Genomic DNA, 25,257 nt, shown 5'->3' on the forward strand with positions numbered 1-25,257 from the left:
GCTCCTTTTGACACTTTATTGCACCCATAATTCTAAGCAGGAGTTCCATTTCTTAAGAGAATAAAAGCCGTACATACCCCACAACGAATGTAAACAGTTTTATTTAGAAACAGATAGGTACCTGTTTGCATTATAGAATATAAAACTTGGTTTACACTCTATAAAAAATACCCAATATCCAAATTCCAGAAAGCTAGTGTTCACAGGACACACGATGTGGCCGTGCAGCTACTGTCCACCAGCCCCAACCTTGAGTTAAACCAGAAACACAACCCGAGGGATCGTTAGAGATTAGAGGACAATGCTTGCTGCGGAGCACCCAGCATCCAGAGGTTGCTGTTTTAGCAGATGAAGGTTTGCTTTCTAAGTGCGTGGCGTTAGCATAAGGCCCGGGTTCTCTGCCCCTGGTAGTAAGCTGAGACACTCTCCTGCTGCAGTCACAATGTGCTCTCTCTAACAAAGCCAGGGTTGGTGGCATTATTAGCTACCTCTGGTCTCCTTAATGGTAAAAATGGGGAATCTGGAGGGCAGAGAATTTCCATCCCCTTATACTGGGGTTAAACATAAAAGAGTGTATCTACTCTCAAGAGCTCACTGTGAAGGCTGGGGTGAAGTTACATAGTATCTGGCCAAGTAGCCCACCTCAACGTGATCATGGAAGACCAAAGGATACACCTAGGTTCAGATTATAATAATCACCCAGCACCACCTGAATATTATCCAGAAAGATATATGAAATACTAAAGGTTAGATATACATATATTTATCTTAGTAACCTGAGGGCTAAACAAAATTAGAATATGATAAATTCTCTCAAAAGAGGTCCATCTGTAAGAAAGGGACCAAAAAAGACAGAGTTTGTGTTATGTAAAATATGGGTAAAGTGAGTTGGGAACAGAGGGTGGTTTCTTCAGCTCTTTCTACAATGTCCCTTTCTTTGATAAGGATTAGCAATCTGTTGATCCAAGATAAGAAGCTTTTATTTTGGCAGTGGGGAGAGGGGGCGATGGGGGATAGGGAGTGACAGGTCAAAGGCAGGAAGGGTGAGCAATGGTCCTCAAACCAAAGAGCCCTCTCTGCAGGCCCTGCAATCTCTGAGCCTGAGCTCAGGCTCTCCGGCTGACACGGAAGCAGGCCTGGCAGGAAGTGGTCAGCATTCTGAGGTATGAGGACCCCTGGTAAGTTCAGCAGCATGTGGTTTTTGGAAACCAGCCCACAAAATAAGAACACTGCAACCAAGCTCCTAGCTAATACTGCTATTTAACCACTGTCCGAAAGAGAAAGAGAAAAATCAAATCCCCACTAACTGGGAGGTTCTAAGTGTTCATATGAGGTGGGCCAAGCAATCTTCTCTTTATTTTATCTTAGGGTTTCTTAAGAAAATCCTCCCTCAGTGATCAGCTCTCTCGTTAAAGGCACTTTCAATGACACGATTGCAAAGGAGTACATTTTAACTGCAGTGAAAGCAAAATTAATTCCTCCAACACCTGGGGCGACGGGAGCCAAATGGGGCACTTACAGTGAGTGACTCAATAGGCAAGACAGTCTTGAGCACTTCAGCAGATGCACACCCCGTAAAAAGCGTGTGCCCTGAAAACACTTGTATTTTTCCTTTAATTTTCCGGCTGTTTCTATCTATAGCTCTGTGAAAAGATCACACTCACGACTTGATTTTCAAGACACTGGCCCTAACTCTTCCTACCACAGCTGTGCTTGACAAAATTAGCAAACAGCTAGTCCTACAGGGGAGGGGAAAGGATGAATGAAATCAAGTTGAGCCACGCTTTCTTACAGCACATGGGCCTGCCCTTCCCGGGTACTGCCAACGTCAGTTGCTGGCCCTAGAGCAACTGAACGGAGTCTATGGCTCCTACCCTACCATCGCTGAAATATACTTTTCAACAGGCAAGGTTAAGTGTTCTCTCTCTAGATATAAATTGTGGGGTATCTTGTTTTTTCCTTTTTTTCTCTCCTGAACATTTCTTACGGATCTCAGGCTTAAAAAAATGAGTTCAGTCCGAATGATAAAAACTATACGGGAAGGGTCGAGAAAGAGTGAAGGGCGAACTTTCGCCTCCAAGTATGAGTTGAGGACCTCGATCCTTCATATCATACTCCCAACCAGAGAACAAATACAAAAATAAACACACCATGTTATACATAATACAAAGTGTAAATCTACAAACACAAGTGTACTAATTAGAGTTGTTCCTCAGAAGCACGGTTCTCCTCCAGTCCCTCAGAGAGGAGAAGGATGGGGACGGGACGGTTCTCATTACGCCTTTTCACGGTTTAAAAAGTTTGTAAGAACAGTCTCAGTAGCGCAAACAATTTCATGTGAAACCAGAGGCTGTAAAAATAAATTACTTTCGAGAAACGTGGGTTCCTCTGTCTGCAGCTCAGAACTCATCATGTCGTACTAAGGCCTCACCAAAATCTGTGGCCTGGCTGCCCACAAATAAATCATACTTGTCAACAATCTCCTCCTTGGTAAGTTTGCCATCCTGAAATAGAAAGAACAGCGAATTGAGGCAAAATATATTTCCCATTCCAAATTTAGAAACACTGCTAATAAATTCTAATAACACTGGTTAGTCAAGATTTAAGGTTCTAATTCCCAATAAATTAAATGTGAACTCAACCTTCACCTCCACACCCCCCACCCGCACACACACACACAAAGAGGGGAGAAAATAGTATTTAATATCGTTTTCTTATGAAGAAAGTTAAAAGTGGAAGGATGGGAATAACATAGATTAACTCAATGCTAGAGATAACAGGCTTGGCTTGAGGAGAAAATGCCCCCCTTTCAAGCAAAATGTGGGGTGTCTCCTACATGTGGATAGAAATAGTCAACAAGAACGGGGTAAAATACTCCGGAGTGAATCAAGTCATTGCCTGACAGGGACAACAAAATCTGCTAATATAAAGTGTGGTCCTCACTGCCACAACTCCCTAGCTAGCAATCAGATTCCAGACACAACCCCAAATGAAGGCTCAGACACTCGGCTCAAAAACTATCCAGGCCAGGTTCCCAAGGGACTATATGAGTTTCCTTTTCTCACCTCAGGACACAGCACCTGACTACTGTAACAACTGCGCAAGAACTCACAACCGACTGACTCTTAAAAAGGCTCCATGATAAGAAACTGCTTTTGAAACCGAAGATTAGCCTCGGTAAAAGAATACTCAGAATACTACAAATCTCCAAATTTAGACTGATATTCAGACTACTCTAAGCAAAGCATTCAAATCTCTGAAAAAGGTGACAGGCCTTAGGGTTAATACGACTCTTTTAATGAACCAAATGCCTCAGATAATTGATGAAGGACAATTTTAACAGGTTCCAGAGAAAAGCTTATTTATAACCTACTATAAAGGACTTAAATTTTAAAAAGCCTATTTAAGAAGGAAACCACCATCTTTGAGTAGGCTAAATGAGCTTGTAACAGACAAAAGAACCAAGAAATTAACAAAGGAAAAAAAAGACAAAATTTCTTGGGGATCTAAACACAGATAAGAGAGGACGCATGCAGGGCACAGGCTGCACACACAGGCTCTCTTCAGAAGCGTAAATTCCTCCAGAGCCACATGCACTGGGCAAAGGAATGAGACCACATAGCTAGTGCTGCCCTCTAAGTTTTCAACTGCCAACTTTAGGCCCGTAGCAGACTTAGACTAATTAAGACCTTAAATGTTCATGTACCGTAACAGGAATGTTTTAGGCAATGCCCTAGAGTAACCTCCATCATCACTGCGGGGTTGTTCGGGCCTGGCCAGACTCACCTTGTTTTGGTCTGACTCATAGACTAGGTGCCGGGCTTCCGCCTCTGCATGATCATAGTCTGAGGGGAGGATCCAGTCTTTGGTCTCTTCCTTGTCCATCTTCCCATCACGGTTCTTATCTCGAAACTCAACGAATTGTTCTCTCTCTGTCTTCACCCATTCTGGCTCGTCAGCATTTCCATCATGGCTATACATGTCACCTGTGTGCACATACATACATAGAAAAGATGGGTCTGCCTTTTTCCAAAGACTGCCTCAAGCTCAGCTGACCTCATCTTGTTTCCTCATCCATCTGTCTGGAACCCAACAGCAGTTACAAGGGTAACTTAGGTCAGAGAGATCTTAGAAAGCAACAGATTTTTCTAAAACTTATTGATCTTGCAACAATATTTCCAGATGTTGAATTTGAGTGATATGAGAGCAGAGAGTGCTTATCTCTTAAAAAAAAAAAAGAGAAATTAAGGGAAATGAGAAGCATCAAGTGAGATATAGACTAACTTTTATAAGACAGATGTTCCCTACATTCCATTGGTTTTAGAAAGGTGGTGCTTTAAATTCTCAAGGAAGCTTGAGAAGTGTGTTATAAGCCAAAACTGTCTACCAACCAATTACTTAAGTATATTTTAGACTGTATCTCTAAAAATGATGGGTATTTTCTATATATCCATACATAAACCCATTACTGTATTTTACAAAGTCAACTTTTTTAGGGTATTATCTAATATCCAGTCCAAATCTGAATTTCCTAATTATTTTCTAACGTTGGTTTGTTAAAATTATTTATATGGATGATGGTGGGTAAGAAGTTACTATATAGCATTGCAATTTTACGAGATTTATTTAAGAGTTAATGTACTTTAAAATATTTACAGATTATTCTACATAACTGTTTAAATTTCTATTTAAGTAGTTTGGATGCCAACTTTAAAATGTGTAAGGGAATATTGCTGGTCAAAATTTTTCAAGGAATTACATCAGTGAAAAAGTCTGAAGACGTCCAAGTTATACTATATCTAAGTGTAGGTACATTTCATGTAAGGTATGGGAACACACCTAATATAAGCCTAAATAGTTACTAAGTAAAAGTAGTTATTCAGTTGTGAGAAAGGTCATTTGTATGTCTGGACCCACAAAATGAAGGCCACCCCAGTGGCCCAGCCCATGCCACACATCTAAACCTAAATCAGCCCACACTTACAGGAAACACACCTAACTGCCAAGGAATCACAATCCTCCAGCTTACCCGACCCTAGAAAATAGGACCTGCTAACCTCATAAGCAATTCCCACCCTCCTAGCCAACCTTGCCCTGTTTCCATGTTGCCTCTTCCAAGGCTCTGTAAAACTTGCTCTTGCCCAAAATCCCTTGGGAAGAGGCTCCCCTGCTTGTGAAGCTCTGCACGCCCCCAATGCGAGGACTGTTTGCCCTTGAATAAAGGACATCAAACTGTTTATTAAATTATTTTTGTCATCTGACAGATGGGACTGTCATTTTTCTGAATTTAAGGGTTACGAGTAGAACTAGTCCTTCTGCCTTAAACATAAAGAAGTTCCTCAGAGTAGGACTTGATAATGTTTTCCCCCACGATACAGCACATTCAGAAAACGTAGTATCTGTACAATCCATTGGGCCAGCACCTTGCCCTAGCTGTCCCAAGGGTCAAGGAGACCTTTCACAGAGAATGAACTGAAGTGCTTAAAAGACATACTTTTAATAGAAGCGAGACTGTACAACCTAATGTAAGTGCATTGGAAAGCTAGATGAGCAAAGAGGATAAGAACAATACAATGTAATTTCTATTTAAAAAGGATTCAATCTATATCATGATATTAAGGAATTATTAGTATTTTTGAGATTGTTGAAAGTTTTTAGAGATACATATGTACCTTAAGAGATACATACTCAAATGTTTACAGATGAAATGAAATGATTGGGATTTACTTTAAAATAACAGAAGTGGCAAGGAAGTGGATGAGAATTTACAAGGATTGGCGATGGGCTGAGGGCTGTTGGGACTGGGCACAGGAACCTGAGGATTCACTATGTTTCTACCTAATTTTGCGTATGCTTGCAATGCTCTATAATAAATTTAGAGAATAAAAAAAAATTCAACAGTAGAAGTCTGGGAACTTCTTATTAATGCTGAATGTGAGAGGCAAAGACCATTTGCTTCTTTAGGATCTTTCCTGAAAAGGACCGAAACTACTGTGTTTCCCCGAAAATAAGACCTAACCGGAAAATAAGCCCTGGCATGATTTTTCAGGATGACATTCCCTGAACATAAGCCTTACTGCATCTTTTGGAGCAAAAATTAATATAAGACCCGGTCTTATTTTTGGGGAAACACGGCAGCACAACCATCCTTAGCAACTGGAAGCTACTGGGAGATTTTTAGTTTTACAAAGCCCAGCATCCAGGTGTGAAAGTGCTTGCATTAGTTATGATTTGCAAAAGTAAGCAACACATACAGTTAACAGTTTCAGTAGTTTCAAGATACAATTCTTCAGCCCTTGCATTTTTGGGAGGTGGAGGAGACAGAAATATCTCCTTATTTGGCCTCAATGCTCGGTAAATGATGGTACTTACCAGTTATAAAACTTAATTCCCCTCCTCAAGAGGTTCAAATGAGTCCCTCCGTTTTAGCAATGGTGATAAAATGGCAAAAGCCAAGCACAAAAGATAAAAAAATATTTAAAAGTAGAAAATGTCAACTATGAAATGTGCTCAGTAAATGCACCCAGGCATTTATTTCCACTGTGCTGATGAATTCCACTGAAAAAAAAAAAATTCTGGAAAAAAACCTTATATTCCATTACTCACCCTGCTTTCTTTTAAAAAAAAACTCAAAGTACATCACTGAGTCAGAAAAAAGTTAAATTTTCAAGGAGTAATTCAACTGGAATAACTCTTAAAAATAGCAGGTATAATTAGACAAAATCTGAGTAAAAGAATGATTTGTTCAATGCAGTTTAAGTGATAGGTGATAAAAGCTGGGTTTAAGGCTCTCTTTCATGCTTAAACATTTTAGATAAAGGTCAGAGGACTGAAAACAAACTGGCTTATGAAACACAAAACCAGTGGTGTAGTAGAATTAAGTTACTATGAGTAAACATAAGAATGTGAAATATAAAATTATCTGGCATCTTTCAAAATGGAATGACATATAATTATCTTCTACCTCTTCTCCTTTACTTATTTTCAGTTTTCATCACAGTAATTGTGAAGCAATTTGCTGAACTACTCGGTAGAGAGACAGCTCATTTTTTTAAGGCAATGGAGAAATCGTGAAAACTATTTTGATAATAAAAACATCTTTACTTGGGGAAAAACTAGCCTTGAAGGTGCAGGACCCAAAGAAATTGTTTAAACATGACAACTACAAGGAAAAATGGCAGAAAAGGAGAGACTTACAAGAGAAAACTAGTCAGAGAACCCAGACGGAAAATACAAATAGAACATCCCAAGTTTCCCCGAACACAAGACCTAGCCGGACCATCAGCTCTAATGTGTCTTTTGGAGCAAAAATTAATATAAGACCCGGTATTATATTATTTATATTATATCATATTATACCTGGTCTTATATTATAGTAAAATAAGACCAGGTCTTGTACTAATTTTTGCTCCAAAAGACGCATTAGAGCTGATATTCTGGGTAGGTCTTATTTTCAGGGAAACACTGTAGTGATAAGGCTGTAAGAGGAATCAAATCCTGGTCACTTATTCACACTCACCTCGTTCTTTTATTCTAGCCCCTATCTTCCTCTCCCGGGTTTCCTAATGCCAGTGTAGGCCCCCTGCAATTCTTTACTGTCGCTTCCATAGGGCACTCGAGATGCACTATATCAGCGCTGTCCAGTATGGTAGCCACTGGCCACATGTGGCTACTGAGGACTTAACGTGGCTGGTCTGAACTGAGATACGCTATAAGTGTAAAATACCCTTTCAAAGACAGTGTGAAAAACAAAAACTCTTAAGTATTTCTAATAACATTGAAATTATAGTATAGTATAGATATTAGGTTAAATATACATTATTAAAATTAATTTCATCTGTTTCTTTTTATTTCACTTTTTGATGTGGCTATTAAAAAGTTAAAATGACACGTGGCTCACATTTATATTTTGAATGGACAGTGCAGCTACAGATACTTTCTCACAACCCGCTTATTCCTCACACTGGCCTGGCTTACTGATGTGTTTGTTGAGAGTTGACCCATGAGGTAAATGGTTTCTATGGATAAACATATCTTTCAAAGCTTCTTAGCCTCTTTTAAGAAAAATGCTAGAAACAAACTTACCAATATACTCTTCTAGATCAATGAAACCATCAGAATTCTTATCTATATCCTCCATTGTTTCCTAGACAGAAGAGAATAAGAGGAGACTGGTAAGGTTGGCATCTGGATGAATTAGTTTTTGACAATTATTTAGCATCATTAAAACACACACACACACACCCCTGTATATGTGTTTATGTGCATGTGTGTAGGTATGGTTAAACCATAGGAAATTGTTTTTATAGTTGAAAAATGGTAAAATATTATCAGTGTTTTATGCTCCAACCTAAAACAACTATGCATCTTCTTGGAGGAATATGACCCCTGCTTCATCATGGCACCGAGCGCACGATTACCTGGTAATCCCAGTCACGCTGACGTCATCGTTGCAGATGTGACCAGTGACCAGTGAGTATGTCTACAGCTGTAAGTCTGTGTGGTATCAGGACCTGCCTTCTGTGAGAATTCTTCAATATCACTGTTATTATTCAGTACCTGATTACTGGTCATGGGATATTTTAAAAAGTAGGATTTTCTCTCATGCTTACAATCTGAAGCCATTAGTGAAATGGTAAAATACATTATCTGACGGTAAGTACTGTCATCCTAAAAAGAAAGCCTAAGGCACCTAAAATAAACGACTTGATCCAAGTCACAGAAAAACAGAGTGACACAGCCTAGACTCAACCTGGCCAGCACTTGCACAGCAAATCATTCTTCCAAATGCAGAGGAAAGTCAAAAGCGGAAAGACAGCATAAGCACCAGAGCGAGAACCTGAGGTTCTGCTGCGAGTCCTGGCTCTCGCCCACCTGGACTACTATGTCCTTCATGTAGTCATATTCCTCAGGGTGCAGGAAAGCCGTGAACTCCTCCTTGGTGGCAATGAGGTCTCCGTCCTTGTCCGCCATTTTAAACCTCCGCTCATCTCTAACCATCATCTGTTTATAGTTAAATCCATCATCAGGGTCTGGATCATCTAGAAAACAAAAATTCAGGTTAAATCTTAAAAGACCTCCAGAAAATATGAAAATGTGTAGGCCAGGAAATCAATTTGCAAGAAAGATACACCAAGAAATGAAGAAATAACTTTGATTACACAGGTAAAATTGCAGCAGTACAGACATTCCATTTTGGTCATCAATGACCCCAAAGTCAGGTCCAAGGTGAATGCAAATGTTTGCCATTCAACGTGGAACCCCGGTTCCTGCACTATGAAACCCATTATGTAATGCTTCACTGGTACTGGTGTTAAGGGTGCTTGAGGGCTCAAGTTTCCAATTATATCTGAGGGGCAGCGGTGTTTCTAAAGGCATACTGTCTGGGTTTGAATCCAAACTCTACCCTTTCTACCTGTGTAACCTTGGGCAAGTGCTTCATTTGTCAAACGGAGATGACAACACTGCCTGCCGCAAAGGACTGTTACGAGGTTTAAATGATCAGGTAAATCTAAGTACTTAGACCAGTGCCTGGTATATAGTGGCCTTCAATAAAGGTTAGCTATTGCTATTTTTATTAAACATTAGGCTCCCATTTAGAAGCTAGATATCAAAAGGCTTCTATCCTATTATAGGCCACTTGGATTCAAGCAGCAGAACATCACCACTTTGAAAGTAAGACACTACACTAAAGGTAAGGAATAACTGTTCCTGCGATATACTGACCAAATAAAAAAAAGATACGGTACTAGTTTTATAAAAAGACCTAGAGGAGCCCTTTAACAACATCACACTGCTGACTTCTGACACTGTAGTTCAACCTTTGTATACTTTAAGCAGAGTTAAAAAAAACAGAACTGTGCTCTGCGAGCTGAGCAGCCTGAAGCTTCTCTCTTTGTTGAGCAGCAACATTCAGTAAGACAGCTTATTGAATCACGAGGCTTTGAGAACCCCACACGTGTATATTCACAGCACAGCAGGTTGAAGACAGAAACTCATGTTTCAGTACCAGCTATGTAACATATACAAGAAAGGTAAGAGAAGACAACTTATACATTAAGACCGGATTCTTAGCTAAGAGCCCTTCTCTCCTCCTTAGGGCAAAACATGGTGCCTGCAATCAAGGAGCCTGCTGGCATGCACATACATATATATAAGGATGGAAAAGGGAGCTACAAACTTTATTTTCAGTGACCAGCTCACGTGCCTACCCTCACTGCTCGGATACAGATTCTAAGCACCAGTCTGCTGTGCTAGCCGCCTGCTCACAGCTCCGGGGAGGCTTGTCATCTACTTTTGGCATAGGCACAGTGGATCTTTGTTTTTCGTATTTTATTTGTGACAGAGACAGTGTTACCGGTCCTTTTGTGGAAAGCAGATTCATTACGACAGATTTTAATTAAAAGCTAAGATGACTGACACCTGAACTCTAAACTGAATCCAGAACATCCTCACAAACACTCCTCAGCACTTCTGTGAGACAACCCATTATCCCCTGGGCGCTGTCCACCCACACGCCTCCAGGAAAAGATGCCTTATAAAGACATCGCTTCTCCAGCCAGGGCTTCAGCTTACGTGGTCTCAGTCAGTAGAAATACCCATTACATTGAATCATTTGTCCAGTGAGGCAGCAGAGCTCGCAACAGATTTTTATGCACATAAATCACAGAGTTTAAGATTCATTCGGGGCAGCAAGTGAGCGCCTAGGTCTGAGCTGAGATTTATTAACACACCATTCTGTTTAGATCACCAATAGCTTATCCTTTATTTTGTATTTATAATTAATTCCAAATAAATCAGGAGGGTGTTGAGTCCCCAGTCAGAGAGCAAGAAGCACAAATGCCTCTCCATCTGCACTGACTTTTTTTAATACATGTGTTCTTAATTGGGTGAGGATATGTTTGGACTTGGCTAGATGTCAAGCTTGGAGAGAGACTGCTACTTTAGTCTTAGGAATGAGAACAAGCCTGACACATAAATAAAAGTATCTCACTAGAAATGCATGCAGTCTTGTAATTAACACCGACAGCTGGCTATCCAATGGGGGAAACAGACATTATATACTCATTGCCTGTTAGTCAGTGGTGGAAAATGCCCACTTCAACTCAGAAATTTGCCTCATTTCCGGGAGAAAAAGGCAAGAAGTAACATTTATACATTCTTGTCTCAAATCGTACGTACACCAGAGGACTCTAACAGAAACACCCTAAGTCATCAGAGCTGTAAGAGCGCCACCTAGCATCCACCAGCAGGCAAGTGTACTAAGTACAAGAAAATTACTAACAGGTGGCCCAAGCACACAAGCTACCAAATCAACAGAAAACAATCAAAGTCATATTTGTTTGCCTTGAAGCATGTGCAAAGCAGGCTGATAAACTCATGTGCCAGAGAAAACAAATGGGAAATTTTCAATTCTAAACTTCAGTAAGCAGACATACTGAAATAGTTGAATTTTATCAAGGTAACCATGATATCTGATCTTTATTTTAGTGAGAAAAGACTAATTTGACTCCTATTCTCACCAGTTACAAAGGAATTTAATTTGGTTTGAGATTCAGGTCCAACACTTTAATGTGACCACGTCAAGAGAAATCTCAAAGCCTCTTGCCCTGCATTGTTGGAACAATGCAGCCTTTTAAACAAGATCTACTCCAAAACAGTCTCTCTGAAGGATGACAGAAAGAAAAAATGGTACAATATATCTGAAATGCTAAAGATGCAGAAGATGTCAGAACTTCAAAAACCAAAGTTAAGCAAATTTAAAAAAAGTATACAATACACAAATTTAAAATGAAAGGAAATCAGCTCAGCATTGAACTATTTAAGGTAAGCAGTTTCTTCCTTTCCTTCTCTGCATGACCCATTTGTTTCTTTGACTCAAGGCCATGGTCTCTGCCAGGCTGACATCTTGCCCCTTACCCAGGTAAGTGCCATAAGTCACGTTTCTGTACTCATCCCAGGAGATTAAGCCGTCTTGATTCATATCAAAGTCCTGCCACTGGTTTTCAACACTGTCATATATGTATTTCTTCTGGGCGTGCTTAATCCAGGATTTCAGCTCCCCCTCCATCACAAACCCATCTTTATCCGCGTCTATTTTATCTACAATCATTCTACAAGACAAAACAGTTACGTTTCAAGGTGCCGGCTCCACAAGGCTTTTTCCCCCAGATATTAGGGACCTACCTAAAACGTAGCCGTAGGTGGCATTTTTATACTCCTCCCAGGAAACGAGGCCGTCCTCATTGAGGTCATGCCCCTTCCACTGTCGCTCTACATCCTCGTAAATCCAGCGCTTTTGTGCAAATTTAATCCAGTCTTTGAGCTCATCCACAGTGACAAACCCGTCCTTGTCGTCATCTATTTTACTTACAATCTTTCTGTAGAAAATGCAGAGAAATCCAGCGAAAGGTTAAAAGGACAAGGCCCCGGACTGATCAGGCTCTGGACCCTGAGCCAGGTGTTGCCCAGGGTTAAAGCATGGACATAAAACGGTCTCCAAAACAAAACTGCCAGACAGGCAACTGAAAATTGTTCTCGTGAGCGGCTCATTACCGGTCTGCAATGAGCCATCTGGATAAAGGCAAGCACATCCCATGGCTGGTGCACTTGGATCCAAAAGCAAACCCAGCATATCCTTTTAGAGGGAGGTTTCAGCCGATGGTCAGCATTCAGGAGTGAATATCCATTCCTATCTGGATTCTCCATGTTTATATCAAACAACATGCAAACCTTTACATTTTTCTTTATTGCTTTTAGGAGAATCTCAATTCCTTAGTAAATAATCACAACCACTGGCATGGTTTTATAAAAACCCAAAAATTTAAAGCAGACTTTGAGAAATTCAGTTGCTTTAAAATAAAGATAACACTTTTGTTAAAAAATATATCAAAAATAGTTCTGAAATAACTTACACCTCAAGTCAAGATAAAAAAAAACACAGGTTTACAAAGACAGAAGCATGCTTATCCTAAAGAATGGCTAGAAGCTTTTTATATACTATGTTGAATTGGATTTTTACATATAACCACAAAAACAGAGAACTCTTAGAAAATGCTGCAGGGAGAATGCATCGCTCCGATTATGAGACTGTTAATAAGCTGAGAGGGTTAGAGTGCAGGTGATAAAGCAAACTACAAAGCTGAAGAATCAATATACTTCACCCTTCATGAGCTCCTATCTTCTAGATCTGTTATTTTAAGGATTTCAAAATTTGGGCATGATATGAAACCTGTTGAAAGATGCAATCACCTATTCACAGAGGCTAAGACAACACATGTAAAGTCACATAAGTAAGTGGCCCAGTTTGAAATAGGACCTTTAACTGAAAACTTCTAACAGAATTGAAATTGTGGCATATCCCTCTGCTCTATTAATTGCAGGATTGAAAAAGTAAGTAATGTCTTTTCCTAGTTTGTGCTCATTTTATGAATACAGTGGCAAGTGATTAGAATCACAGTGTATGAGTGACACTATGAAGAGATCCCTCTTGACGTTGATACGGTGTTTGGCATGACTTAAATCCTGTAATTAACAAGTGTTTTCCTTCGGAGAATGTGCAATTTGTAGCTTCTGATCTACAATGCTAATAGAAAAGGTAAAGTAGTAAGATGCCATCTTTTAGATCTCCTCCTTCTCCTCTAACTAGACGGACACAGGACAAAAAGAATTTTTTTTTTGCAACTTTAACCCTGTAGAGTTTTAACAATATTAAGTTATACCAGTATTAAAAACTTCTGAATTATCTATGAGATCCAGTTTGTGTTCGAATTGTATTGGCTGCCAATAGTGCCACCGTACCATTAAGAAAAGAAAGGTAAGGTATCAGAACCCCTCTCATTCCCAAAAGGAAATGTTTAATTATTATAACTAGTTTAAAGAGAAGGATCACTCGGATTTAGAAAAAGGCATATGGCTATTCAAGACGGCTTTTTCTCAACGAAGTTGGTTGAACGCCATTCTATTTATTCCAACAGAAATATCCCAAACGGTTTAACCCAGAGGTTGGCAACCTTTTTCTGAAAGGGACAGATAGTAAATATTTTTGACTTTGTGGGACACATACGGTTTGTCGCATTTTTTTAAAACCATTTAAAAATATAGCCATTCTTCTTTTGCTGGCTGTCCAGCCTGCAGGCAGTTGTGAAAGTACACTGGAAGTGGGCACGTCCTATTTCAGGCATGAAGCTCTAAACTCTGATCTATAAGGCTAATGGTGTTGTATTCCTATGACACTGGAGAACCCCACAGATGCAGTTATGATGCCACTAAATAAGCATTTATTCCACGAGAGACACAATGCACTTAGTGGACCTTGTGTTATTTCTGCTAAGAGATAACACGTGCCTGTACATTTCAAGAGGCATAAAGAAAACCCTTTGGTTTTTTAAAGAACCTGGCTCAATAAGTGGGCTCCATTAGGGTTCATAATATTCACAAAATTTTCAGCATGCAAAATTTTATATATATTCATGTGTGCACTTTTCTGAGGAAGAGTCTTTAGCTTCCATTAGACTCCCACAGGGGTTGGGCCTGTGACCCAAAAAAAGGATGATGAACTGCTCTAATTAATTTCTACAGCAAATATCAAGGGTGAGAACAGTTCTATATTAAGGACCACCACATCAAAACAAATAAATCCTCACTGAAGGACATATAAATGAAAATTAAGTATACTGAGACTTCTTTCAGAGGGGAGAACCTGAGAATACACACAAGAAGAAAAATGTTCTATTTGTCAACATTCTTAATAAGGAAAGGGACTAAAAACTATACATTAAAATTGTTTTAAGATACTTCCTGTGGTCTTTTAGATATTACTAAAGATTTAAAAATAGTAGTAATTTTTTATAACTACAGCTATGAACAAGGATCTCATCTCTTAATAATCACTTGCCTTCTGGAATAGATGGAAGAGGGGGTATCTGTTCTTTCCAACCTCTGACGTACCAGAACAATGTTTAGAAATGCCACAGTTAAGTGTTTTAAGAAGTTCACCTGGAATTTCTGCTTCCAATAGTATGTCGCCTTATAAGTTGGGATATCTGTCACTATCTCCAAAATTTGGGAGAAGCAAATAGTACTTGGTTTATTCATACATTCCACGAAAAATATGATTTTAACCATCTTATTCTAATTGAATATGGAGTCTGCTCATGTGTTGAACTTTTGATATTTACTGATGACAGAAAGGAACATCTCTCTACTGAAAACTGCTAGCGGAGCCGTTCCGCTACCTGCACAGAGCTAGAACATTCTCACTGACACCAAATCCAAGGGCCCTTCATTATTTAAGAGTAATTCTGCGAAGAGCTGTGCAAAATGTGGGCTGGCCACGCACATTATTAATAGGCAGACAGGAAGACTGAGAGCACTCATGCAGCTCTATTTTCAGCCTGGAATGTTAGCAGCTATAAGATTAAGATGGAAAGTGAGCATGGTCGCTCAAAGTTAAAAAAGCAACCTAACAGAAAACTGACTCTTTAATATATTTGTTTTCACTATCTACTTTCAAGTGTTTTAAGATAGTTTGTCATTTTACATAGCAAAATCTTTTGATTATTTCTGTCAGTGTTTAAAAATAAAATATGGTACACATCTGTGAGCAGATAACCCAATGAAAGAATAAAATGAATTTATCCCTCAAGTATCACTCAAAGCAAAACCTATAATATCTTCTAATCCTAAACCTATAGTATCTTCTAATCCTAAAACAGCAAAATATTTTGGGAAATTTCTATGTGGTACAATCTTCCAAGAGATTTGAAAATCTCTTGAATATAGTTCAGAATATTACACCAATAGTGGTCATTGAGAAAATGTCCACTAAATTAACCTGCATTTTTCCTTTAAAAGCAAGGCTTTGGAAGAGATAAAAGACATTCTCAGATTCTCAGTTAAAAATAATCAACTGGGACTCTACTGTAAATTCAATGCTTTAGGTAGAAGACACCTGCTGAGAATGTCACAGAACCTGACCACGGCCCAGCTGTTACTGAAACAGGAACTCACACTCTGACGTTAAGACCTTTACTTTACAATTTTCTAAAAGGCAAGGTTGGTTTGCTTTGGCATTTGTTTTTAATTAAGCAAGTATCTGAGAATGAAAACAAAGAGGGTGAAGGACATTTCTGGACATCATAAACTTTAGTCCAGGGATCTAATTTGCAGTTTATTATCCATTCAAAGACTTGGCTTGGGAAACAATGAATAGGTCATGGATAGTTTTTAAAAATTAAAAGGGGCAGGGATGAGAATCTCCTCTTTCCCCCAACAACATAACGTTCCTTTGGGATCAAGATGATGCAGCTCAAAATGGTTCCTTTAATATTTGGTACTTTCATGCAAAAATGACTTTGCTTTGTAGAATGAGGTAAAACTGCTATTCAATGGAGAAATGTAAGAAAGCAAGTGCTGAAATTAAATTTTAGTGGTAGCAATTATGTGAGTAGCTTTCGGAAGATGGAGTTCCACAAAGCTTTCCTGGGTGGTTGAGCCAGAAGAGAAAAAAAGAATGAGCTGATTTATAAAGAAATGTCATTACCCTAACTAGCCCCCTGAGAGCTACCACCTTACCCAAGCCTTTCCTTGCTCTCTTCCGGTGTCAGCTGATCAAAGGTCTTTGCTTCTTCAGCGCCCAGGAAGGCATCATGGTCATAATCAAAGCTCTGGGCGTCGTTGTGAACCTTGTCGCTGAGCTGAGGTTCATGGTGGACGCGGTCCTTCTTCTCTGTGGGCTTGCTCAAGGCCAAGGCAGTGCACAGCGAGAGGCACATGAGAAACTGCCGCAGCTCCATGGCCAGCAGACCTTACGGAAAGGGAAGGCAGTTAACTCATGAGGCATGCGCTTAATAATGAAACAAGAAGTTAAAAGCTCACATCCAGTGCAATTGGTAATTTGATATTATCCCAATTATTACTCAGCCCACAAAATAAGTATGGGAGAACATCAGACTTTCCAGTTGTATGGGGAGAAATTTCCACCAATTTCCTTCATCTGCTTGTAGGCCGACAAGGCATTATAGTTAAAACATCCACCTTGTAAGTAGTCTCCCTTTAAAAGACACCAAAGTAGAACTTTAATCCTATTGCCCAAGTTTGTAAGACTCACAAGTGAAAGGACCAAGATTGAAATCCAGGCCTACTGACTCCAAATACTTCACAAGTACTTTTTATACACCGGTGGTCTGGTCTTCAAACCTGGTTATTAGAATCACGCAGGAAGCTCTGAGAAAGTTTTCCCTACTGAATTAGAATCTCTGAAGTCGAATCCAGGTATTTGTAGTTTTAAATGCTTCTCAGATGATTCTGGTGATCATGAGAGCAGGAGCCACTGAAATATGTGAGCAGGTCCGTGGCCTACAGCATCAAGCCATCTCCTACAGGCTCAATCTTAAATCACTTTCACAGATCAAACCACTCAGATGCTACAGTGATGGATAACGCTTTATCATTCCTCCTTATGTGTTTCCCAAACTTTCTCAGGCATAAGGACCACCTGGAGTATCATGTATAAAATATAACATGTATACACAAAAATGGTGTAGAAGGACAAACATCTGTCTGGAAACAGTGGTAAGCCCCACACTCAGGGGAGAAGAGATGAGGCTGGGTGGTGAGTCTGGTGTGGAGTGAACTTTAAAACTGTACTCTGTTGTGTTATCTATTTCTTATAAATGCGCACACACTTCATGTATATTACCTTTTTGTGTGTGTATTACTTTTTAAACACTATTATAAAAATTCTTTTCAGTATTAGGTAGCAAAGCAAACATTTTCAAGTCATTTCTCCAGAATGAATAAGGAGACTGAAAGAAAAACATCTATTCTTAAGACACAAAACCCTATTTTTAAAGTGAAACATACTGCTGTAAAATAACACTCCAGACTCCAGCCTACCCTCAATAACTCAACCGATCAATCAAATCAGTGGAACAATGAAGAGAAAATCAGAGATTTAGTGGCTCTCTTAAACATCCATGTGAATACGCCTTATTTTAAGGCAAAATGAAACTTCCATCTCAAATTACTAATAATTCTTTAGACAAAACTCTTGAGACAAGGAACAGATTGTACGTTGTTGATATTTTGTGATATATCAAAAAATATCTATAACGTTAGAGGCTTATAGAATCAAGTAAAATCAAGACTAATTTGCAACAGAGGATTTTCCGTATGCCTATTAATAAGCGGAAGTCACATTTAGAAATATTTTATAAATGATTAACTACATCCCTAGAATACTGTAACAATTCTTGCATAACACCCAACAACTCTTGCAAACCTCAAATGTTACAATATGAATAAATGCCTAAGTCCACTAACACTATCAGGGCCTGGAAAGGATACTGTACAAAGTTCTGATACATGTGACATACAGATATGTAACAGATTGATTCATTGTTACTAGAGGGAAATGTACACTTACGTTTGAGGCTTAACATCTTGATACAAGGACAAGAGAAGAATTCCAGAGTAAAAGTGATCTTGCTTTATCATTGATCCATCTCTTTCCTTCCCCCTCTCAATTAAACTTTCAATCCCACCCCTCTATAGGCTCCTCCATTCTGTCCATCAATACTTCTCACAACAGGTCTCTATAATCCGAATCAGTCTTTCCCAGACCACTTGCTCTTCCCTTTCCTTCACCCATGCAGTCTCTAGGAGTTGTCTCTGTTGCTGTCTCTGCTTCCTCACCGCCTACTGTCACCCTGAAATCTACCTACCACTGATGAAACTACCTAAAAGGGTCATTGAGGACCATCTGATTGACAAAGCTGATGGTCCTACCTTCATTGCTGCAGTGGGCAATGAAAAACCTGCACTTTAATTATGTGTGTGTGTGTTGCCAAAAAAATGTATACACATTTTAAGAAAGGAAAACTGTATCAAAATTGTAATACTCAATATATACTGATAACAAAAGATGAATACAAGTGACTTTTGACTTCTGCAATTACCAGAGGTGCTTCAAGTGGTTACTATCGGCGTCAAGACTACTGATTACGGCGAACTACTGCTTGAGCAACGTTGACCAAAGTGTCCACTTGTATACCTTTTTTTGGCACCCCGGTAATATGTACTAATTGTGCCCACATGTAAATATACCAACTCTTGGCTATTATAATAGAAACGTTAACAAAAGGCCTCTTGTTTCATGATTACAAACACTAAAAAAAGACTGTACTAGATTTACCTAAATCCATACACATATAAAAATGTTTAAGTAGAAACAAAGGATATCCCCCAAGACAGGGCTTTATGTGGGAAGATGTGAGGAGTACAAAACCACTTTTTACACAAGGCACCTGAACAACTACATTAGTGCAGTTATTTCTGAAATGTCTTTCTCTTTTCGACCAAACTGAAACCAAATGATAGACAGTTAAATGACCCTTCTCTTTATTCTTCCCCCATCATCACAACTACACATCAATGGAAAACAAGGTATTAGGAAAACACATGGTATACATAAATGAAAGATTGGTTGTATGAACTTTTACCATGTGATCTAGAAGGTAAACCAGTGGTTGTGAAAAATGCATCTCTCCATCTCCCATTTCTTAAATGACCCATCAGCTGCTCTAAAATTCTGCCCCTGCCCCACCAAAGGTAACATCTAATATTTTTTCTTAAAAAAAACAAAAAACTAGACTTGCACTACCTATGACGAGGACAGTAGCTACTAGCCACATGTGACTACCAAGCATTTGAAATGTGGCTGGTGTGAATTGAGATGTGGTAATAAGTGTTACACTTTATTATTGAACAAGTGGTATTTTGTATGTATTGGATTAAATAATTAAAATTAATTTCACTTGTTTTAAATTTTCACATGAAAATTTAAAATTACACATGTGGCTTGTATTGTGTTTCTATTGGGTAGCACCATGTTAGAGACACAAAAGGGTTAGAACAGAAAAGATATCAAATAACTATCATCCTTTTGCAGTATGTCACCAAAAACTGTCTTTTGCAAAATTATTTTCATAAATTGTTCCAGTAAGAGATTAATGGCATAAGCTTGAATTTCTTTCAACAACAATGGTTTATTGTTGTTAAGAATCAGTTTATTTAGGGCTGGCCCGGTGGCTCAGGTGGTTGGAGCGCCATGCTCCTAATGTCCAAGGTCGCCGGTTCGATCCGCTGTCCGCCGACCGAGGACTGGCAACCGACTGCCTCAGCCAGGGGTGAAGGGGGGAGCGCAAGGCTCATAATACCAGCATGGGCCAGGGAGCTGTGTCCTACACAGCTAGACTGAGAAACAACGGCTTGAACCGGAGGGCAGAAGAAAGCGGGGGGGAAAAAAAGAATCAGTTTATTTTATCCATTCAAAAATTGCCTCGAAAGCTCTAAATTCTTGCCATTTCTCCCCTTCCTTCAAGTTATTTTTTGTGAACTCCACTCACTGGTCACAGAACACTTAAGAGAAATTGTTTCAGGGGAATGTAGGTGCCTGAATGCAATTCAACCTCTCAAGCACGTTAGCACTGAATGATCCGTTATTCTGGTTGACCAAAGACCTGTTGCTCAACGTTAACAAGTGGGAAAAATGGGTGTGGTGATAAAATTCCAGTTCTCTGAGCTGGACAGTCAGGAAAAAAGGCATTCATTCCTCTCTAATGCAGCAAAAGCAGGATCTCACTGCTTCCGTGTCTACTTCAGTTGTGGACTGGGGGGGACAGTCTGATAGTCATTCAACTACACGAAATTAAAGCCATTTAGTTATCTATCTGACATTCTTCACTTACCAACTGTGCTACAAGTACCGATAATGAATTATCACATTAAAGCAATAATGTCATCCTTCATGATTTGATAAAAGGTATGATGACAAACCATTTATTCAATGTTTCCCTAGTGATGGAGTAAATTTACAGTAGTTCATTAACACATTCTAACTATTTGTGTGACTGAGGACATACATTTCTAAGACAGCTGAGTATGTAAAAGAGCAAAATTGGGCTGCAGAAGAAAAGCTTTGAGCATGAGGAAGTATTACTCAGATTTCATTAGTTCTGTAACCAAAGCAACCCAGTACAAACTTGAAATTTTTGTGGCTACAGAGTGAAAATGTTTGTTTAAGAAAAAAAGTTCTAGAAATTCTGGGAGGGACAAAAGTCTCTTTTTGGCTAATGAAACTTTAATGCAAAATTAATTGCCATAGGAATGCTATGCAAAATGTAGGGACAAGAGCCTTTGTTTCTAGTTGTAATTTTGCTGTGCACGTGTAGCACGGATAAAGTCCTTGAGAATTTGGTAGTTATTTTAGCTCAACCTCCCTTCAGTGCCAGATGTCTATAAATAATTTTTAAATCCTAGATGAAAAGACTTATCTCCTATTATCGCTCCAGCTGGAAGTGATCTGTACCCATTCCTCTAAACTTTTATAAAACTTGTTTCTACCACTCCACAATAGTGATCAGAGGCTACTTCAAGGTGTCTCCTTAACTTCCCTACAGATCATACATTTTTGGAAAGCAGGAATCGTGGCTAATATAAATCAATATCCCTTGACAGTTCCTCATACAGTGTCTTACAGAGTTCTTATATACCAATATAGCCCACTAGATTAGTTGGACGGTACTTGGCAGCAATGTAGTTCCTGCCTGTGGATGCTCCCAACCCCCAATTCCCCTCACCGGATGTGGCCATCAGCCAGCAACAGGCAAATTGTTATTTCAGCGGTCTTAACTCATACATAAATTGCAACACCAACAACATCCATATTTAATAAGAATTCATAGAGAGAGGATCTAGGATCTTATGGCCTAACAAGCATCTCCAACAGTTATCCCTTGGCTACACCTCTGTCCTTCCAACACCCCTGGCACAGAAACTGTGTTAGTATCAATGTACTGATGACCTACACTGGTGCGATGTACGTAAAATACCATCAGGAAGTATCTTTTGACACATCACTGGATGGATGATAGCAAACAATGATTATATTGAGAGTGATGATGGCAAGTTGATTTCAAGGTTACAACCTTGAAATCGTATATCGGAGTAGTGCCATCCATTCAGACACACCCAATTCATCTTTGTCAGCTCACGGTTCTCCCAGTTGATTCTCAAGTGGATCCTACTTTAGACCCTTGATCACTGTAAAACTCAGATTAGGCCTAAGCAAATTCATCCTCTCTACACACAAATATAATTTACAGGTTGCCTTTGGACCCTCATTTGCACTATCCAGTACTACATAAATTCTTCAGTGACGGTTATCATTTGGTACTTGGTTCACTGAACCTACTGAAGGCGGTCAAACGCCATCTGTCTTGTGTCAACTTCCATTCTATGGCAAAGACTAATTTATCAGAGAGGACACAGTTCTCTACCTCCCAGCTACAAAAACAAACCAGAAGCAACCTTACTTAGGATTCCTTCATGTTGACTTTATTGTCCATGCCAGGAAGTGGATGAAACTCAATTCTCAGAGAATTCTAGGAGTTTTTACACTTAGGAATTGAGATCGAAGGCCCTCAAATTTTATCAGGAGACCCAAGGAGCTTTCGCCTGGATGCACAAGCAGCTTTCGAAACTGCAAACCACACTACTATGGTCTTAATCGGGGCAGCTATAGTTTATTTGGGGGCATGCTGAAAATCAGAACCAGGGTCAGGGGCTAGAAGCAACAAAACAGGGTGCAAATACAATTCCCTAGTAAAGCTTTGAAAACTATTTTCCGTCGCTGACTTAAGTATGAAGCTAGACACGGAAGCTCGAAACATTCGGCTTCTCTTTAAAAAGAGAAACTTATAGAAACTTTGTTTCAAAAAATCACTTAGTGTCTTTACGCTTTCTACTCTCCCCCGCCCCCCCCCTTGTTTCTTCTACACCCTAAAAGTCAGCGAACGCGACTTTTTTTGGCAGATGCACCGTGCTCCAGGGATGTGGCCTTGGGGCGGGGCTGGCAGACACGAGCAGGCCCGTGAGGAGGAGGTGGCAGGGAGCTATTATAATAACACTACCCGACTGCCCTCCGACCTTCAGGAGGTAAACAAGAATGACCCTCTAGTCCGAGGGCCTGGATGAGTGGCCAGGCCCAGGGACCGAGGACGAGAACGCCCGCAAGCCAGGCGCAAAACAGAAACCCGCAGGACGTAAAGCCGGGAGCCGGGGTTCGCCGGGGCCCAAGCCCCTTCCCAGAGCGCGCGGGAAGGACAGCGGCGGCCTTCACCCCAGGCTGCGCGCTTGGGGCCAACGGGGTCGTGAGCCGGCTCAGGCCCCAAGTCCCCGAACTACTAGCAGAAGCACAGGCCGGGAACGAGGGAGATCCATGCCGCGCCGGGAGCGAAGACTGAGGACAAAAAGAGAGCTAACGAGGAGGGGGCTCTGGAGACAAGGCCGAGCACCGCCATACTTACCCTTCCCGGTAGCGCCCACAGCCCAGGCTGCCGCAGCAGCAGCTCACCCACCGGCTCCGCTCACGCGCACAAGCACCTCCCAACCGGAAGCGGCTCCGCACCCCGCCCCTCCCCGCCTCCCCGGGCGGCCTCCCAGCCAATCAGCAACAAACCCGCTGCTCGCGCAGATCTTCCCTGGACAGCCATTGGTCCCCTAATCGCGTAGCCCCCATTGGCTGGAAAGCGCCACGTCCCCGAGCGCGCCTAGTTGCGTGGGCGAATTCCCGCCCAACTCTGGTCCCGGGTCCTGTTGGGATGGCGGGCCCCAGCCCCCTGCTCTGGGCGGCAGTGGGCGAGGCAGCGTGGCTGCCACGTCCTGGTTCAGGGCGCGTGACTGTGTCGTACAGGGCTTGTTGGATTCCTCCGCTAGTTATCTTCATGCCCTTGGCCCCTTCATAAGCTGGCTGTATTCATGAAGGAAAAATGGGCCATATGCTCAGCTGGACAAGCTCAGGGGAGGCCTGCTTGGCAGGCCCTATAAACTCAGACCAAAAGTAATCACCAAGTATGCTATGAACATAAAAATGCCTCACTAAAAGGGGGTCATGGTGGGTAGTTAAGTCCTAGACCTGTAGCTTCCTTGACAAAGGTCTATCTTTACCTTAAGTGAGTCTATTTTTGCATCGAAGATAACATACCTTTTAAATGTCGGAGTAATCTTTTCCAGACCTCTCAAGGCACAAGCACAAGCACCAGAGCATGAGACCACTGTACCCCTCATTATGGTGTTCCCCCGCATGCCCTCACTATGTGCTGGAAATGTTATTAGCTATCCTGTACCCACCAACGTAAAATTTTTATTGGGAAACTGTGTGTTTTTTCAGGACCCATCGCCTCCAAGTCAAGCCGTTGTTTTCATTCTAGTTGTAGAGGGGCAGCTCACTGGCCCATGTGGGAATTGAACCGGCAACGTTGGTGTTATGAGCACTGCGCTCTAACCAACTGAGCCAAAAGGGAATGTTGGGACTATGAGAAGTGGTGTTGCAATCTTAGAAACCAACTGAGCCAACCGGCCGCCCAATAATGTCAACCTCAAAAGGCTGACATCAAGCATCCCAGCTCTGCTCATGTGATGCTACTGAACATTCACTCCACAAATGAGTATATTGTTTCCTGTGTACCAGATACTGTTCTAGGTACTGGGGATACGGCAGTGAACAAAATGGACTAAACTCTCTCACAGTGCTTATATTCCGGTATGTAGCCAATTAACAAGACAAAAAAGCAAAATATATCGAATGAGAGGTGGTAATAGATTCTAAGGAATAAAATAAGGCAGGAGGGAGGAAAGGATCTAGGAGCGAGGATCAAATTGATGACGTAGGAAAAGGAACGGAGAGCTGCTGGAGCAATGTCCTTGAGTAGGTGAGATGGGATGAGATCCAGCACAAGGGGAAGAGTTGGACTTTGCTTAGAGGGGAGACAGTTCTTCCATAACAACAGCGAGAGAAACTAGATCTGTGGGTCTGGTTCCAGGTAAGTGGTAGACATGGTGGTGAGAGCTTGGAGTTCTCTTTCAGTTGTTACTATGTTCTCAGTGAAATGGGAAGCTGGGTCATTAGGAGGCACTGTGTTGGAGGAGAGCGAAGATGTGAAACAGCCATTCAGCAGAGAGAATAGATAAGGAAAACACAGTATGACCTCCAGGAGACGTTAAGGACCCTCTTTAGGCTTGTGATTATGACTCTTGAAGTGAGACTGGTGAGTATGTCATGCGGTTTTCTCCAGGCAAGTTTAGCGGCATGGTGCAGGCATTGAGCGAGTGGAGAATTGGACTCAGCCATGTGAACAGAATAAAGAATAAAGACTCAAAAGGGTTGAGGTGCTGAGGGAGAGGCATACTTCAAAA

General features: G+C 40.7%; 1 protein-coding gene across 2 annotated transcripts; it reads right to left on the minus strand.

The window, feature by feature from the left end:
• Nucleotides 1–83: 83 nt before the first annotated feature.
• Nucleotides 84–23,475, minus strand: CALU (calumenin). 2 transcript variants are annotated; one of them, XM_019751666.2, is made up of 7 exons: nucleotides 23,370–23,475; nucleotides 16,576–16,807; nucleotides 11,920–12,113; nucleotides 8,875–9,041; nucleotides 8,086–8,146; nucleotides 3,787–3,986; nucleotides 84–2,504 (listed from the first exon to the last, which is right to left on the minus strand). In XM_019751666.2, the coding sequence occupies exons 2-7, from the start codon at nucleotides 16,794–16,796 to the stop codon at nucleotides 2,400–2,402; spliced, it is 948 nt and encodes a 315-aa protein (XP_019607225.2). In that variant the 5' UTR covers nucleotides 16,797–16,807; nucleotides 23,370–23,475; the 3' UTR covers nucleotides 84–2,399. The 2 variants fall into 2 exon arrangements, with proteins under 2 accessions (XP_019607225.2, XP_019607218.1); XM_019751659.2 differs by lacking the exon at nucleotides 11,920–12,113 and adding an exon at nucleotides 12,187–12,380.
• Nucleotides 23,476–25,257: the final 1,782 nt, after the last annotated feature.

Source organism: Rhinolophus sinicus, linkage group LG11, assembly GCF_036562045.2.
Source record: "Rhinolophus sinicus isolate RSC01 linkage group LG11, ASM3656204v1, whole genome shotgun sequence".
NCBI classification, from domain to species: Eukaryota; Metazoa; Chordata; class Mammalia; order Chiroptera; family Rhinolophidae; genus Rhinolophus; species Rhinolophus sinicus.

What these genes read in the sequence shown, in the direction of transcription:
- CALU (XM_019751666.2), bottom strand. Translation starts at nt 16,796, where the DNA reads ATGGAGCTGCGGCAGTTTCTCATGTGCCTCTCGCTGTGCACTGCCTTG. An exon ending in GAGAGCAAGGAAAGGCTTGG is followed by an intron (nt 12,114 to 16,575) that starts GTAAGGTGGTAG and finishes TTTGTCTTGTAG; the next exon opens with AATGATTGTAGATAAAATAG. An exon ending in ATGAGTCAGACCAAAACAAG is followed by an intron (nt 2,505 to 3,786) that starts GTGAGTCTGGCC and finishes TTTCTATTTCAG; the next exon opens with GATGGCAAACTTACCAAGGA.